The following is a 16,759-nucleotide window of genomic DNA, read 5'->3' as shown; positions in this document are numbered from 1 at the left end:
GATCTATTCAGACATGATAATTGTCATAAAAATCATAGATGAATAGATGAAAAGCATAAATAATATAAAACCAAAAGCAAAGGAGTTCCAGGAGGACTATGAAGGAGTTCTTCCATTTTCTCCTAACTAATAACAATGAACCAAAAGAAAGCGTAGAAAGCGTCAAAAGCGTAGCCGTCAACAATGGCTTAGAAATAGCATAAATAGGGTTTTTGGTCGTCAAGGGTATTTTGGTAACTTTGTGGTGACTCCTGGGATTCAGTCGGTCATAAAATATACTCAGCCCACATTCTGATGTCCCTGTCGATCGACATGCAGTGTACCGCATCGATCGACATACAATCTTCTTCTCGACAGTGTCCTCTCGCAAGGCAGACTGAACACTCTTCAGTAAAACGGGCATAATTTCTGCTACAGGATTCGGATTGACCTCAGACCAGTGGATTTGGAAAGCTAACACAAAGATCTATCCTGTGTCAAAATATGGGATAAATCCAACGGTGGAAAGGTCTCCATCGAGAGCTAAAAATCTGAAGCGTCTGTGCAGTTTTGCACTTTGAAAGACTCCAAAAGACACCAAAATCACCATATATCTCCAAATCGTCCATGAACCTGTAAATACTCTAAATAGACTCCAATATATAATAAATAGTATCTGTAACACTTATATACCATGGGTAAAAATAGGTAAAATCCATGGTATATCTGTTGGGCCCAAATATGACCCCCTAGCTAGTGAGAAATGATAACGGGCCGCAAAAGGCTCATCATGAATTCAATCTTCAAAAACAGCTAAGTCAGATCCGGAGGCTGTGAGCTGGAGATGTTCATCAGAGAGGTCAAGGAAAAGAGGCAGCTCGTTGACAAGTAAAGAGGCGCAGGACCCGGTCAAAGAGGTAGCTCGTGGACAAATAAATAGGCGCAGGACCCGGTCAAAGGGAAGCTGTTACAAATCCCTCAAATCACGGAGAGGATCTCGGGAACATGTTGGTAGCAACCGACGGAGCCTGAGGCTATTTAAAGAGAAAGCAAATCAAGAAAGAGGATTATTCGACCCTTATTCATTCTCACGATTATTGATATCATCTCTAGAGCAGTTTATTATCTTTGTAATCATCAAGAGAAACATCTTTTGTAACCCTTCTTTTATTACATTATCAATACAAATCATCATTCATTCTACAAGTTCTTACGGGATTCAACCCACGATTATCTTTCCCTAATCCTTTCCTAAACTATAACCTGAGCTAAAAATCAGGAGGTGAGTTTAATCCCTCACAATTGGCGTCGACTGTGGGGAAGAAACAATGGAATCCCTTACTCCAACTTAAGGATGAATCCAGTCCATCAGACAACAAATTCATCTAACCTCTGAATAGTATCACGATGAACAGTATCCCGATGAACAGTACTCGGATGAACAGTACTGGAAGAACAATATCTCGATGAACAGTATCTCGATGAACAGTATCTCGATGAACAGTATCCCGATGAACAGTACTCGGATGAACAGTACTAGAAAAACAGTATCTCGATGAACAGTATCTCGATGAACAGTATCTCGATGAACAGTATCTCGATGAACAGTGCTGGAGCAGCCAACACGAGAACCTCCAGTGGGATCGATCCAGGGCTCCCAACCCTCGTTACCCCTCAGCACCAACCTGCTCCGAACCAGACGAAGGCTCAGCTCTCTAAGATCCGTCGCATGATGATGCAGCTGGTAGAAAAAGCTCAAGAAGGTGAGCGTACCATGCAACAGCTAGCCGCTCGGCAGCAACGATTCGAAGAGGTCACTAGATCTCTAACCGCAACAACCCAACCACCGCAACGTCAGGGCTCGGGAGTTACCTTCCGAGATCGAATAACTGACCCCTCGTTCCCTCGAGGACATCTAGACTTTTCTCTTGATAACACTGGTTCAGGAGAACAGGGACCTGCTTTCCAAACGCCTCGTGATAGGACAGCGCCTGTGTTTAGTCCACCCCTCACCAGCGCTATGGGAAGCAACCTAGCATCAACTAGCTCTTTATCCGATCAGGTTACTGGTCGAAGTGCTCGCTTACCTCCTCCACCACCTAGCATTAGGTTGGGAGAAGGAGTATCCAATCCGTCCGGGGGCAGAACATCAGCTCCGGCATTTCAGGCCAGAAACCTAAACACGAACCCGGATGAAAGGACAGATGCTGATCCTTCAGCTCGCCACACAAACCCGACTCGTCAAAATAACCCAAGGGCCCGTGGGCAAGACAGCCCACCAAGCGATTGGGAGAATGATCGAACATGATTTCATCAGGGACCTGTCCGTCAGGTACCTAATGATGACCCGATTGTCCTTCCTTTAGAGGGACCTGAGGCTATTCGCAGATATATGGAGCGAACTCACGCAGCTCTCCAAAAATTGGGAGCTCAAGTCCACAAGGCAACGAGCTCAGCTCCCGAAATCGAGAGCTTGATTGAGGATACCTGTGGAACTCCATTCACTGACAGAATTGCCAGTTCTTACGTAAGAGATACCCAAAAAATTAAGATCCCCGAATACAACGGGACCTCGGACCAGAAGGGCTACCTAAGAGCCTTCCGGCGAGCTATCGTGAAGGCTCACATCACGAAAGAAGAATGCGATGCAGGTTACTGCAAGACATTCGTCGAAAACCTGGTCGAAACAGCCCTCGAATGGTTCTCTGGTCTTGAACCAAATTCGATAGACAGTTTCGACCAGTTAAGTAATGCCTTCATGAAGTAATACTCGACTCACATCCTAAAGCAAGCATCCGAGGCTGACCTCTGGAAAATTAAACAAGGAGTGGGAGACTCGCTACGAGCCTACATCGAAAAATTCAGAGCAGTGAGAACTAAGCTCTCGAATCCCAATGATCTAGTTGCCATCGAGGCTCTCAGGAGAGGTCTCTGGTATAAATCAGAACTTTTGGTCGGAGCTAACGCTCAATCCTCCCCCAACTATCGACGATGCTCTTCATAGAGCCTCCAGATATGTTAACCTGGAAGAGGAAACAGCTGCACTGGATAAACTCCACAAAAAATCCCAGAGTCATTCGAAAAACGAAACCTCGGAAGCAAGAGGACCTCATAAAAAGGAGAACTCTCGAAATAATCAGACCCAGGGGGAACACTCCTATGCAATCGAGGAAGATAAGGAAGGAAAACATGTCGCCGCAGCAAATAAAACCCCTTGGTCAAAAGGACATGATGAGAACAAACATTACTCTTACCATGATCGGAAAGGGCACGCAACCGAGGAATGTTGGGAACTCCAACGACAACTGGCAGTTAAATTTGCTGCCGGAGAAATAAAGGGCTTGGACCTCAAGAAACCACAGCCCTACCAGAAAAGAGGTCCCAGAGATACCTCACCGAAACGAGAAAGGTCTCCTGAAAAAGAGACCGATTCACCACTCCCAGCTCCTAAGAAAAGAGTCGACATGGTCCTCGGGAAGCTCCCCCAAGGAAAAAGCCTACAAGTTGAGGCCCTCCTGAGCAAACCGCTACCTCAATCGAGCCCCAGCTCAAGGGTAGACTACATCCTCGGAGGATCCAATATGTGTCAAGACTCCGTTAATTCTATTAAAACTCATGTACGGAAGGTTGTGTCTAACACTCAATCCAAGCCTCCTAACCCCGAGTCGAACACTAAGATCTCCTTTTGGGAAAGTGAGACGTCAAACCTTGACAGACCTCACGACGATGCCCTAATCGTCACCTTGAACATCGCAGGGTACGAAGTACCCAAGCTCATGGTAGACACCGGGAGCTCCGTCGACCTCATTTTCTATAACGCCCTAAAGGGGATGGAAATAGATGAGTACGAAATCGTCGACCAGAAAGCTAGCCTCATAGGCTTTTCCGGAGAAACAGCTACCTCATTGAGAACTATTAAGCTCCCAATTATAGCTGCCGGAATCATGAAAATGATGAATTTCGTAGTCATCGACCGACCTTCCCCGTTTCACGCGATCCTAGGAAGACCTTGGATCCATAAGATGAAAGCAGTAGCTTCAACTTATCACCAATGTGTGAAATTCCCGACATCTGAAGGGATATCTACCGTGCATGGTAACCAAAAGATCTCCAGGATCTGTTACCTGGGAGGATTTGAAATTCTCAAAGAATCACCCCAATAGCAATTACAAATCCAGGAGGGTCGTGAGATACAACAGAATATTCGAGGTCCCCCTAAGAACCTCACCGAGCAAAATAGTATCGACGACTCAAATCCTGAAAAGCAAGTGAGTACCGGATCCGAGCTACCTCTCGAGACTAAGAAGGAGCTCATCGACTTTCTAAAAAGCAACGTCGGAACCTTTGCATGGACCACCAGTGACATGAAGGGTATAAACGCTGACGTCACTACTCACAAGCTTAATGTAGACCCCCCTTTCAAACCGATCAAACAAAATCGTCGCAAGCTAGGCCTAGAAAAGGCTCAAGCTGTTAACGACGAGGTTGACCGACTTACGAAAGCTGGGTCCATTCGTGAGTTACATTACCCAGACTGGCTAGCTAATCCAGTAGTTGTAAAAAAGAAGAACGGGAAATGGAGAATCTGCGTAGATTTCACCGACCTAAATAAAGCTTGACCCAAAGACAGCTTCCCGTTACCTCACATCGATCGTTTGGTCGAGGCCACTGCTGGCCACCAGCTCCTGTCCTTCATGGATGCCTTTTCAGGGTACAATCAAATCATGATGGATCCCGACGATCAAGAGAAAACCGCATTCATAACTGAACGAGGGACCTATTGCTATAAGGTCATGCCATTCGGTTTAAAAAATGCAGGAGCTACCTATCAAAGGCTAGTGAATAAAATGTTCGCTGGCCAGCTCGGGAAAACCATGGAGGTCTATATTGATGATATGCTAGTCAAATCCTCAATTGGAGAAAACCACATTTCCCACCTAAGGGAATGCTTCGATATCCCCAACAAATACGATATGTAGCTCAACCCTGCTAAGTGCACCTTCGGGGTACCTTCAAGCAAGTTTCTCGGCTACCTCGTAACCGAAAGAGGCATCGAAGCCAACCCAAAACAGATAGCTACCTTTCTGGAAATGCCGTCACCTAAGACAACCAGAGAGGTACAGAGATTGACTGGACGAATCGAAGCATTAAATCGATTCATATCCAGGTCCACCGATAAGTGCCTCCCATTCTACAAACTTCTAAAAAATAATAAGAAGTTCTTATGGGACGAGAAGTGCGAGGAAGCCTTCAAGCAATTGAAAGCTTACCTCTCCGAACCTCCCATCTTGGCCAAACCAGTAATGGGAGAACTACTGTATCTGTACCTCGCTGCGTCAAGCTGCAGTTAGTGGTGTGCTGGTACGAGAAGAGCAAAACGAGCAAAGACCTGTCTATTATACCAGAAAGAGTTTGATAGACGCCGAAACTAGATATCCTACTATGGAAAAACTAGCTCTAGTTGTCGTAACAGCTGCCAGAAAATTGCGACCTTATTTCCAATCGCACTCAATCGTCGTAATGACTTCACAACCATAACCTAGCCAATCAGGACGATTAGCTAAATGGGCAATAGAGCTCAGTGAATACGATATCGAGTATAGAGCTCAAGCAGCAGCAAAAGCTCAGGTCCTTGCCGATTTCATAATCGAGCTAGCTTCCGAACAACTAGGCTTGGAAACGGAAGCTCCGAAGTGGAGTCTGTACGTTGACGGAGCCTCGTCAAGACAAGGTTCCGGTGTCATGTCCCCGATCCTAGATAGGATCGGCCGGATGGACCATGGTGCGAGGGGATGCACCAAATCAGGTCTAATGACCTAAGATAAGGCGTATCATGGTCCATGGAATGGGTTAAGTGTATCAGGAGGCTGAAACTTAACCAAGGAAAGGAAGGTTCAAGCTTAAGGAAGCTGGACAAGTGTTTAGACAGCTGGCCGGAGTGTGAAACAAGCTCGGGCAGCTAAGATGAAGTGTGAGGGAGCTCACAGTAGCTCACAAGAGTTCTGGTCAGCTCCAGTAGCTGGAGTGTTAGCTCACTCAGCTGGTGACAGTAGTGGTCAGCTCATCTCAGCTTGGAGGAGTGTTAAGAGTTGAGATGGTGTGACCGGACCATGGGCGGTTAAGGTCCGGTGGGATGGTGGTGCGGTCCGGTGAGGCCAAGGTTGCTGGTGGTGCAGCTAGGCACTTGGGCAAGTGCTAGCTGATGCTGATCGATGAAGAGAAGCAGTTGGGATGGCGGTTGAGAGGCGGTTGGACCGAAGGGATGCGGTGATTCCCACAAGCGCCCATTCGGCCAATCCTCGCACCGGTTCGCCCAAAAGCGGTTGGCGAACCCTTCCTCTATAAATAAAGGACTCTGGCATCGATATTTGTCATCAGACAAAGAGGGGAAACTCTGCCAAAATTGCTAGAGAATCCAAGAGAGAAAGAGACCGGCGGTTTTACTTGTTGGCCGTGTGAGTGTGGTGGTGAATTGTTCTTGACCGGCGACCAAGGAAGTGTTGTGGGAAGGAACCGTGTGAAATGGAGACAAGAGGAACCGAGAAGGCTAGTGGGAAGGATCAGAACCCATCGTCGGCCACTCCTAAGGTTAGTGATGCTAACCACTTACCATCGCCATGATCCGTGTGTCCGGATGGATGGTCCGCATGGACCAAGTGATGTTGGTTGCATCCGTTCTCCCTTCTCTTCCATTCTATCTCTTTTATAATATATATTGATGTTGTCCGTGGGTTTAAACTCATGGTCGGACCCTCAAGGCATGGATAGGACAGTGTACTCTCTCCATGGCCTTGGTTGGGCATGTATGGTTGGATCTCCTACTTCCGGTTGAGGTTTGGGGATTCTGGCTTCATATATCTCTTAATTGGGATTTTTCATGAATTATCATGATGAAAGGATAATTTTATATCACTGATTTAGAGGTGGTAAGTTATGGCCATGGGGCGGGTCTAGGGTGAGATCGGTATGATCCGGACCTGTTCTGTGGATTCTGACTTGACCATTCTCTTAGTTGTGAATTATCATGAATTATCATGGTGTTTGCATAATTTTTAGAGACCTATCTGAGTGGGTCAAGGTTTGGGACAGAAACTAGTTCTAAGGGACTTAACCATGCATTGCTAGACTTGTTGCTAGGATATCGGTTTGATTGTGTATTTGATGTACTTTATATGATTGCAGGATCTGGTCAGGATCGTGGGAAAGCCAAGGAGCTGTGAAGACTCAAGCCAAGGATGGATGTGTGATGTGTGTTTAGATAGTATTGAACTTATGATAGCCTATTGTGCAAACTGATTGATATTACTACATTGTATGGATCACATGGTTTATATTAATAAAATGAATGTTATCTTAGCTTCCGCATTGCTTATGAGTTGAATATGAACCTCAGATATGATCGGCCGGATGTACCATGGTGCGAGGGATGCACCAAATCAGGTCTAATGACCTAAGATAAGGCGTATCATGGTCCATGGAATGGGTTAAGTGTATCAGGAGGCTGAAACTTAACCAAGGAAAGGAAGGTTCAAGCTTAAGGAAGCTGGACAAGTGTTTAGACAGCTGGCCGGAGTGTGAAACAAGCTCGGGCAGCTAAGATGAAGTGTGAGGGAGCTCACAGTAGCTCACAAGAGTTCTGGTCAGCTCCAGTAGCTGGAGTGTTAGCTCACTCAGCTGGTGACAGTAGTGGTCAGCTCATCTCAGCTTGGAGGAGTGTTAAGAGTTGAGATGGTGTGACCGGACCATGGGCGGTTAAGGTCCGGTGGGATGGTGGTGCGGTCCGGTGAGGCCAAGGTTGCTGGTGGTGCAGCTAGGCACTTGGGCAAGTGCTAGCTGATGCTGATCGATGAAGAGAAGCAGTTGGGATGGCGGTTGAGAGGCGGTTGGACCGAAGGGATGCGGTGATTCCCACAAGCGCCCATTCGGCCAATCCTCGCACCGGTTCGCCCAAAAGCGGTTGGCGAACCCTTCCTCTATAAATAAAGGACTCTGGCATCGATATTTGTCATCAGACAAAGAGGGGAAACTCTGCCAAAATTGCCAGAGAATCCAAGAGAGAAAGAGACCGGCGGTTTTACTTGTTGGCCGTGTGAGTGTGGTGGTGAATTGTTCTTGACCGGCGACCAAGGAAGTGTTGTGGGAAGGAACCGTGTGAAGATGGAGACAAGAGGAACCGAGAAGGCTAGTGGGAAGGATCAGAACCCATCGTCGGCCACTCCTAAGGTTAGTGATGCTAACCACTTACCATCGCCATGATCCGTGTGTCCGGATGGATGGTCCGCATGGACCAAGTGATGTTGGTTGCATCCGTTCTCCCTTCTCTTCCATTCTATCTCTTTTATAATATATATTGATGTTGTTCGTGGGTTTAAACTCATGGTCGGACCCTCAAGGCATGGATAGGACAGTGTACTCTCTCCATGGCCTTGGTTGGGCATGTATGGTTGGATCTCCTACTTCCGGTTGAGGTTTGGGGATTCTGGCTTCATATATCTCTTAATTGGGATTTTTCATGAATTATCATGATGAAAGGATAATTTTATATCACTGATTTAGAGGTGGTAAGTTATGGCCATGGGGGCGGGTCTAGGGTGAGATCGGTATGATCCGGACCTGTTCTGTGGATTCTGACTTGACCATTCTCTTAGTTGTGAATTATCATGAATTATCATGGTGTTTGCATAATTTTAGAGACCTATCTGAGTGGGTCAAGGTTTGGGACAGAAACTAGTTCTAAGGGACTTAACCATGCATTGCTAGACTTGTTGCTAGGATATCGGTTTGATTGTGTATTTGATGTACTTAAATGATTGCAGGATCTGGTCAGGATCGTGGGAAGCCAAGGAGCTGTGAAGACTCAAGCCAAGGATGGATGTGTGATGTGTGTTTAGATAGTATTGAACTTATGATAGCCTATTGTGCAAACTGATTGATATTACTACATTGTATGGATCACATGGTTTATATTAATAAAATGAATGTTATCTTAGCTTCCGCATTGCTTATGAGTTGAATATGAACCTCAGATAGGATCGGCCGGATGGACCATGGTGCGAGGGGATGCACCAAATCAGGTCTAATGACCTAAGATAAGGCGTATCATGGTCCATGGAATGGGTTAAGTGTATCAGGAGGCTGAAACTTAACCAAGGAAAGGAAGGTTCAAGCTTAAGGAAGCTGGACAAGTGTTTAGACAGCTGGCCGGAGTGTGAAACAAGCTCGGGCAGCTAAGATGAAGTGTGAGGGAGCTCACAGTAGCTCACAAGAGTTCTGGTCAGCTCCAGTAGCTGGAGTGTTAGCTCACTCAGCTGGTGACAGTAGTGGTCAGCTCATCTCAGCTTGGAGGAGTGTTAAGAGTTGAGATGGTGTGACCGGACCATGGGCGGTTAAGGTCCGGTGGGATGGTGGTGCGGTCCGGTGAGGCCAAGGTTGCTGGTGATGCAGATAGGCACTTGGGCAAGTGCTAGCTGATGCTGATCGATGAAGAGAAGCAGTTGGGATGGCGGTTGAGAGGCGGTTGGACCGAAGGGATGCGGTGATTCCCACAAGCGCCCATTCGGCCAATCCTCGCACCGGTTCGCCCAAAAGCGGTTGGCGAACCCTTCCTCTATAAATAAAGGACTCTGGCATCGATATTTGTCATCAGACAAAGAGGGGAAACTCTGCCAAAATTGCCAGAGAATCCAAGAGAGAAAGAGACCGGCGGTTTTACTTGTTGGCCGTGTGAGTGTGGTGGTGAATTGTTCTTGACCGGCGACCAAGGAAGTGTTGTGGGAAGGAACCGTGTGAAGATGGAGACAAGAGGAACCGAGAAGGCTAGTGGGAAGGATCAGAACCCATCGTCGGCCACTCCTAAGGTTAGTGATGCTAACCACTTACCATCGCCATGATCCGTGTGTCCGGATAGATGGTCCGCATGGACCAAGTGATGTTGGTTGCATCCATTCTCCCTTCTCTTCCATTCTATCTCTTTTATAATATATATTGATGTTGTCCGTGGGTTTAAACTCATGGTCGGACCCTCAAGGCATGGATAGGACAGTGTACTCTCTCCATGGCCTTGGTTGGGCATGTATGGTTGGATCTCCTACTTCCGGTTGAGGTTTGGGGATTCTGGCTTCATATATCTCTTAATTGGGATTTTTCATGAATTATCATGATGAAAGGATAATTTTATATCACTGATTTAGAGGTGGTAAGTTATGGCCATGGGGGCGGGTCTAGGGTGAGATCGGTATGATCCGGACCTGTTCTGTGGATTCTGACTTGACCATTCTCTTAGTTGTGAATTATCATGAATTATCATGGTGTTTGCATAATTTTTAGAGACCTATCTGAGTGGGTCAAGGTTTGGGACAGAAACTAGTTCTAAGGGACTTAACCATGCATTGCTAGACTTGTTGCTAGGATATCGGTTTGATTGTGTATTTGATGTACTTTATATGATTGCAGGATCTGGTCAGGATCGTGGGAAGCCAAGGAGCTGTGAAGACTCAAGCCAAGGATGGATGTGTGATGTGTGTTTAGATAGTATTGAACTTATGATAGCCTATTGTGCAAACTGATTGATATTACTACATTGTATGGATCACATGGTTTATATTAATAAAATGAATGTTATCTTAGCTTCCGCATTGCTTATGAGTTGAATATGAACCTCAGATAGGATCGGCCGGATGGACCATGGTGCGAGGGGATGCACCAAATCAGGTCTAATGACCTAAGATAAGGCGTATCATGGTCCATGGAATGGGTTAAGTGTATCAGGAGGCTGAAACTTAACCAAGGAAAGGAAGGTTCAAGCTTAAGGAAGCTGGACAAGTGTTTAGACAGCTGGCCGGAGTGTGAAACAAGCTCGGGCAGCTAAGATGAAGTGTGAGGGAGCTCACAGTAGCTCACAAGAGTTCTGGTCAGCTCCAGTAGCTGGAGTGTTAGCTCACTCAGCTGGTGACAGTAGTGGTCAGCTCATCTCAGCTTGGAGGAGTGTTAAGAGTTGAGATGGTGTGACCGGACCATGGGCGGTTAAGGTCCGGTGGGATGGTGGTGCGGTCCGGTGAGGCCAAGGTTGCTGGTGGTGCAGCTAGGCACTTGGGCAAGTGCTAGCTGATGCTGATCGATGAAGAGAAGCAGTTGGGATGGCGGTTGAGAGGCGGTTGGACCGAAGGGATGCGGTGATTCCCACAAGCGCCCATTCGGCCAATCCTCGCACCGGTTCGCCCAAAAGCGGTTGGCGAACCCTTCCTCTATAAATAAAGGACTCTGGCATCGATATTTGTCATCAGACAAAGAGGGGAAACTCTGCCAAAATTGCCAGAGAATCCAAGAGAGAAAGAGACCGGCGGTTTTACTTGTTGGCCGTGTGAGTGTGGTGGTGAATTGTTCTTGACCGGCGACCAAGGAAGTGTTGTGGGAAGGAACCGTGTGAAGATGGAGACAAGAGGAACCGAGAAGGCTAGTGGGAAGGATCAGAACCCATCGTCGGCCACTCCTAAGGTTAGTGATGCTAACCACTTACCATCGCCATGATCCGTGTGTCCGGATAGATGGTCCGCATGGACCAAGTGATGTTGGTTGCATCCGTTCTCCCTTCTCTTCCATTCTATCTCTTTTATAATATATATTGATGTTGTCCGTGGGTTTAAACTCATGGTCGGACCCTCAAGGCATGGATAGGACAGTGTACTCTCTCCATGGCCTTGGTTGGGCATGTAAGGTTGGATCTCCTACTTCCGGTTGAGGTTTGGGGATTCTGGCTTCATATATCTCTTAATTGGGATTTTTCATGAATTATCATGATGAAAGGATAATTTTATATCACTGATTTAGAGGTGGTAAGTTATGGCCATGGGGGCGGGTCTAGGGTGAGATCGGTATGATCCGGACCTGTTCTGTGGATTCTGACTTGACCATTCTCTTAGTTGTGAATTATCATGATTTATCATGGTGTTTGCATAATTTTTAGAGACCTATCCGAGTGGGTCAAGGTTTGGGACAGAAACTAGTTCTAAGGGACTTAACCATGCATTGCTAGACTTGTTGCTAGGATATCGGTTTGATTGTGTATTTGATGTACTTTATATGATTGCAGGATCTGGTCAGGATCGTGGGAAAGCCAAGGAGCTGTGAAGACTCAAGCCAAGGATGGATGTGTGATGTGTGTTTAGATAGTATTGAACTTATGATAGCCTATTGTGCAAACTGATTGATATTACTACATTGTATGGATCACATGGTTTATATTAATAAAATGAATGTTATCTTAGCTTCCGCATTGCTTATGAGTTGAATATGAACCTCAGATCACTTGAAAATGACTTAGAAATAATTGAACTTAAACCGGCCAATTGCACTTAGATGATTAGGTTAAGGCCACGGATCAGTTGGGTCTTAGGATCCAGGTTCGGGTCTTACAAGTTGGTATCAGAGCATGCTTGATTCTAGGACTTGGGGGTTATGGTTTGATCATCACACATCCGGCTGGGGTCTCACAGTATAGGGCTTGATTTATTTTGTCTTAGGAACTGTTTTGGTTGGATCATTGGTTAAGTGATACTAACATTGATCTTGTGTGTTGTTTTGACACTCCTAAGGGTGGTAAGAGTCGGAGCAAGTCCAAGAGGACTAAGGATGGAGCTGGAGCATCTGGCCCAGGTGGCGCGGATGGAACCAATCCAAGTGTGGTGCTGCCCAATCCAAGCGTTGGCATGGACAGTACAACTGGATTGCCTCTGGCTCGGATCAATCCGACTGAGGTTCATGGAGGTCTAGTGGAACAGCAGCAAAAGGCGGCTGAGGAGACTAGGCAGCAGCTGGAGCAAGCTGAACTAGCTAGACAGCTGCAAGAGCAAGCTGAGGAAGCTGCAAGGCAGCTACAAGATGACATGGAGGCTGAGGGAGAGTCCTCACATGCTGGTGATCAGGGCGGCCGAGGCATTGGTGCAGCCAATGGTGGAGCTAACCAAGGAAACCAGCTGGTGGAACCTAGCATGAAGGAGGTGCTTGATGCAATCAGGCTCATGGGTAGTCAGATGCTGGCTATGACCCAAGTGATCACTCCATTGGTGAATTCATCCGTGGGACAAGCTCCACAAGTTCAGGTGGTGGTACCAGGAGCTGCTGGACAAGTTGCACCAGTTGATGAGGTGATTGAACTTGATCCGCCAGCTAGAAGGTTGGTAAGGTGGATTATCTGAAGGTGCTAGAGCACATATCTCGCCTAGGGACAAAGCATTTTGCTGGAAGTGCAAACCCTATGGAGGCGGATGAATGGAGGGACAGGCTGGCCCGGAACTTCAAGTCTACAAGGTGCCCTGAGGAGTACCAAAGAGACATAGCAGTGCACTTCCTGGAGGGAGATGCACACAACTGGTGGCTGTCTGTGGACAAGCGCACCAATGGTTCTATTGAGAAGTTCTCTGACTTTGAGGTTGAGTTCAACCACAAGTACTTCCCAGCTGAAGCATGGGATCGTTTGGAGGCCAAGTTCTTGGATCTGACCCAGGGGCATAGGTCAGTCAGGGAGTATGAAGATGAGTTCAACCGGCTCAGGAAGTATGTGGGTAAGGAGTTGGAGGATGAGAAGGTTCAGGTCCGCAGGTTCATAAGAGGCCTTAGGGTCGAACTCCGGACCTACTGCTCAGTCCGTACCTTCCGTACTGTCTCTGAGTTGGTGGAACGCATGGCAATGCTGGAGACTAACCTTGCTGAAGAGGCCAGGCTCAAGACTAGGAGTCAGGCAAGTGGTACTGGTCATGCTGGTGACCGGAAGAGGAAGAGAGACTCAGGTGATGAGGGTAGGACCTCAGGTGGAAGGCCGGAGTGCCAAAAGTGTGGAAGGCGCCATGGTGGTGAGTGCTGGAGAGCTATGGGAGCTTGCACAAGGTGTGGCAAGATGGACCACTCAGTCCGGGACTGTCCTGGACCAGATCAGAGTCGTGGTCAAGCGGCTGGTGACTCTAGGACCTGTTTCCAGTGTGGGAAGGCCGGACACTTCCGAAAGGACTGTCCTAAGCTTCAGGCTGGATCAGGCAGGATGAAGTCTGAGGTGAGCAAACCGGAACCAAGCCGTGGCCAGACATCTGCACCAAGGGTCTATGAGTTGTCTAAGGACACTGATGAGGCCAAGCCTTTCATGGCGATCACTGGTAATGATCTGATCTTATTCTTTTTAAAATTTTTAGAAATGCATGGTATGGAACCTAGAATGGATTAGATGCTTAGATTGGGTTTCCTGTAGGGACCCTAAGTATTGGTGGTGTGGAAACACATGTACTTTTCGACACTGGAGCTACACATAGTTTTGTGAGTCCATGTTTGGTCGGAAAGGGTTTGTTCCAGATTGGGACAGGGGATGATCCTGGCCTAGTGAGTGCGGCTGGAGGCCAATTGATGCCCTCATTAGGACGAGTGAAGGATATCCCAGTGGTGATCCAGGACAGGGTAATGCCTGTGGATCTTGTTGTGGTCCAACTCAAGAATCATGAGGTGATCTTGGGTATGGATTGGCTTGGAAAGAATCGGGCCACCTTAGACTGTCACCGGGGGAGGGTGCTGTTTGAGAGTGGGTGTGGACCCCCGATCAGGTTCCAAGGTATTCGTCCAACCTCTGGATGCTTAGTGGTATCAGCAGTCCAAGCGGAAAGGATGCTTGAGCGGGGTTGTGAGGCTTATATTGCCACAATCACCACTAAGGAGGTTGTTGGGGGTGGTAACCCGGACGGGATTCCGCTGGTCAGTGAGTTTGAGGATGTGTTTAGGTCTCCACAGGGCATTCCCCCTGATAGGTCAGACCCATTCATAATAGAACTGGAACCAGGGACGGCCCCAATGTCAAAAAGTCCCTACCGCATGGCTCCTGCCGAGATGGCCGAGCTAAAGAAACAACTAGAGGAGTTGTTGGATAAGGGTTTCATACGCCCTAGTGTGTCGCCTTGGGGAGCACCAGTCCTCTTTGTGAAGAAGAAGGATGGTAGCTTTAGGCTGTGTATTGACTATCGAGGGCTCAATAGGGTTACTGTCAAGAACAAGTACCCATTGCCTCGGATAGATGAGCTGTTGGATCAGCTTAAGGGAGCAAAGTGGTTCTCCAAGATTGACTTGGCTTCAGGGTATCATCAGATCCCAATTGAACCAAGTGATATAAAGAAGACTGCATTCAGAACCAGGTATGGCCACTATGAGTTTGTGGTTATGCCATTTGGTCTGACCAATGCACCAGCAGCATTCATGAAGATGATGAATGGTACCTTCCGAGACTTCCTGGATGAATTTGTAATCATCTTTATAGATGACATACTTGTATACTCCAAGAGCAAGGAGGATCATGAGAGGCATCTCCGGGCTGTACTGGGAAGGTTGAGAGAGCAGCAGCTCTTTGCTAAGTTAAGCAAGTGTAGCTTCTGGCAAAAGAGCATTGGCTTCCTTGGACACATTGTGTCAAGTGAAGGTGTGTCTGTTGATCCGGAGAAGGTAGTGGCCATAAAGGCATGGCCTCAGCCTAAGAATGCCACAGAAGTCAGAAGCTTCTTAGGGCTGGCCGGCTACTACAGGAAGTTTGTGAAGGGCTTTGCTAGCTTGGCACAGCCTATGACTCAGTTGACAGGAAAGGATGTGAAGTTTGTATGGTCAGAGGAGTGTGAGAGAAGTTTCTCTGCACTTAAGGACATGCTTACAAGTGCACCAGTCCTTGTCCTGCCTGAGGAGGACCAACCATATGTGGTGTACACAGACGCCTCCATTACTGGATTAGGATGTGTACTGACCCAACATGGGAAGGTCATTGCATACGCCTCAAGGCAATTGAGGAAGCATGAGGGTAATTACCCCACACATGACCTAGAGATGGCAGCTGTGGTGTTTGCCCTGAAGATTTGGAGATCATATCTTTATGGTGCCAAGGTTCAGATACTTACAGACCATAAGAGTCTGAAGTATATCTTCACTCAGCCTGAGTTGAACTTAAGGCAAAGGAGGTGGATGGAGTTTGTGGCAGATTATGATCTGGACATAACTTACTATCCAGGAAAGGCCAACTTAGTGGCTGATGCTTTGAGCCGGAGAAGGGCTGAGGTTTCAGCTGAAAAGGAGGCTGATATATTGGAAGGGATGGTCCGGTCACTCAACCTTAACACACTGGCTAGTGCTGATGAACCATTGGGGTTAGAGGCAGTGGATCAGGCCGATCTCCTTACCCGGATTTGTGCAGCTCAGAAGCTGGATGAGAACCTTCAGAAGGTTGCTCTCAATGACAAGACTGAGTACCAAACCACAAGCAATGGTACCATCTTGGTTAATGGAAGAATCAGTGTTCCTAACAATAGGGAACTCAAGGAAGAGATTATGAGGCAAGCTCATAGATCTAAGTTCTCAGTACATCCTGGTTTGAACAAGATGTACAGAGATTTGAAGAGGTATTACCATTGGGTGCGCATGAAGACTGATGTGGCCGAGTGGGTGGCAAAGTGTCCCATTTGCCAATTGGTCAAGGCGGAGCACCAAGTGCCCAGTGGACTACTCCAAAGTTTACCCATTCCGGAATGGAAGTGGGATCACATTACCATGGATTTTGTGACTGGTTTCCCTACGACCAGGAACAAGAAAGATGCTGTTTGGGTGGTGGTCGATAGGCTAACCAAGTCGGCTCACTTCTTGGCAATCAAGAAGGGGGATGGTGTGGATGAGATTGTGCAGATTTACATCAATGAAATAGTGAGGTTTCATGGTGTACCTGCAAGTATTGTGTCGGATAGAGATCCGAGGTTCACATCCTACTTTTGGCAAG

General features: G+C 47.3%; 1 protein-coding gene across 1 annotated transcript in view; it reads left to right on the top strand.

The window, feature by feature from the left end:
• The first annotated feature begins 1,999 nt into the window (after positions 1 to 1,999).
• Positions 2,000 to 16,759, top strand: part of LOC130495732 (uncharacterized) — a 28,939-nt gene continuing 14,179 nt past the window's right edge. Inside the window, exons 1-9 of the mRNA XM_056987226.1 lie at positions 2,000 to 2,244; positions 2,491 to 2,742; positions 2,984 to 3,758; positions 12,570 to 13,076; positions 13,148 to 13,461; positions 13,528 to 13,600; positions 13,689 to 13,826; positions 14,302 to 16,212; positions 16,369 to 16,716. Of these exons, the coding sequence (XP_056843206.1) occupies positions 2,000 to 2,244; positions 2,491 to 2,742; positions 2,984 to 3,758; positions 12,570 to 13,076; positions 13,148 to 13,461; positions 13,528 to 13,600; positions 13,689 to 13,826; positions 14,302 to 16,212; positions 16,369 to 16,716 (4,563 nt within the window). The remainder of the gene's footprint in view (positions 2,245 to 2,490; positions 2,743 to 2,983; positions 3,759 to 12,569; positions 13,077 to 13,147; positions 13,462 to 13,527; positions 13,601 to 13,688; positions 13,827 to 14,301; positions 16,213 to 16,368; positions 16,717 to 16,759) is intronic.

Source organism: Raphanus sativus, chromosome 6 (genome assembly GCF_000801105.2).
Source record: "Raphanus sativus cultivar WK10039 chromosome 6, ASM80110v3, whole genome shotgun sequence".
NCBI classification, from domain to species: domain Eukaryota; kingdom Viridiplantae; phylum Streptophyta; class Magnoliopsida; order Brassicales; family Brassicaceae; genus Raphanus; species Raphanus sativus.
This window is presented reverse-complemented; position numbering and strand designations above follow the sequence as displayed.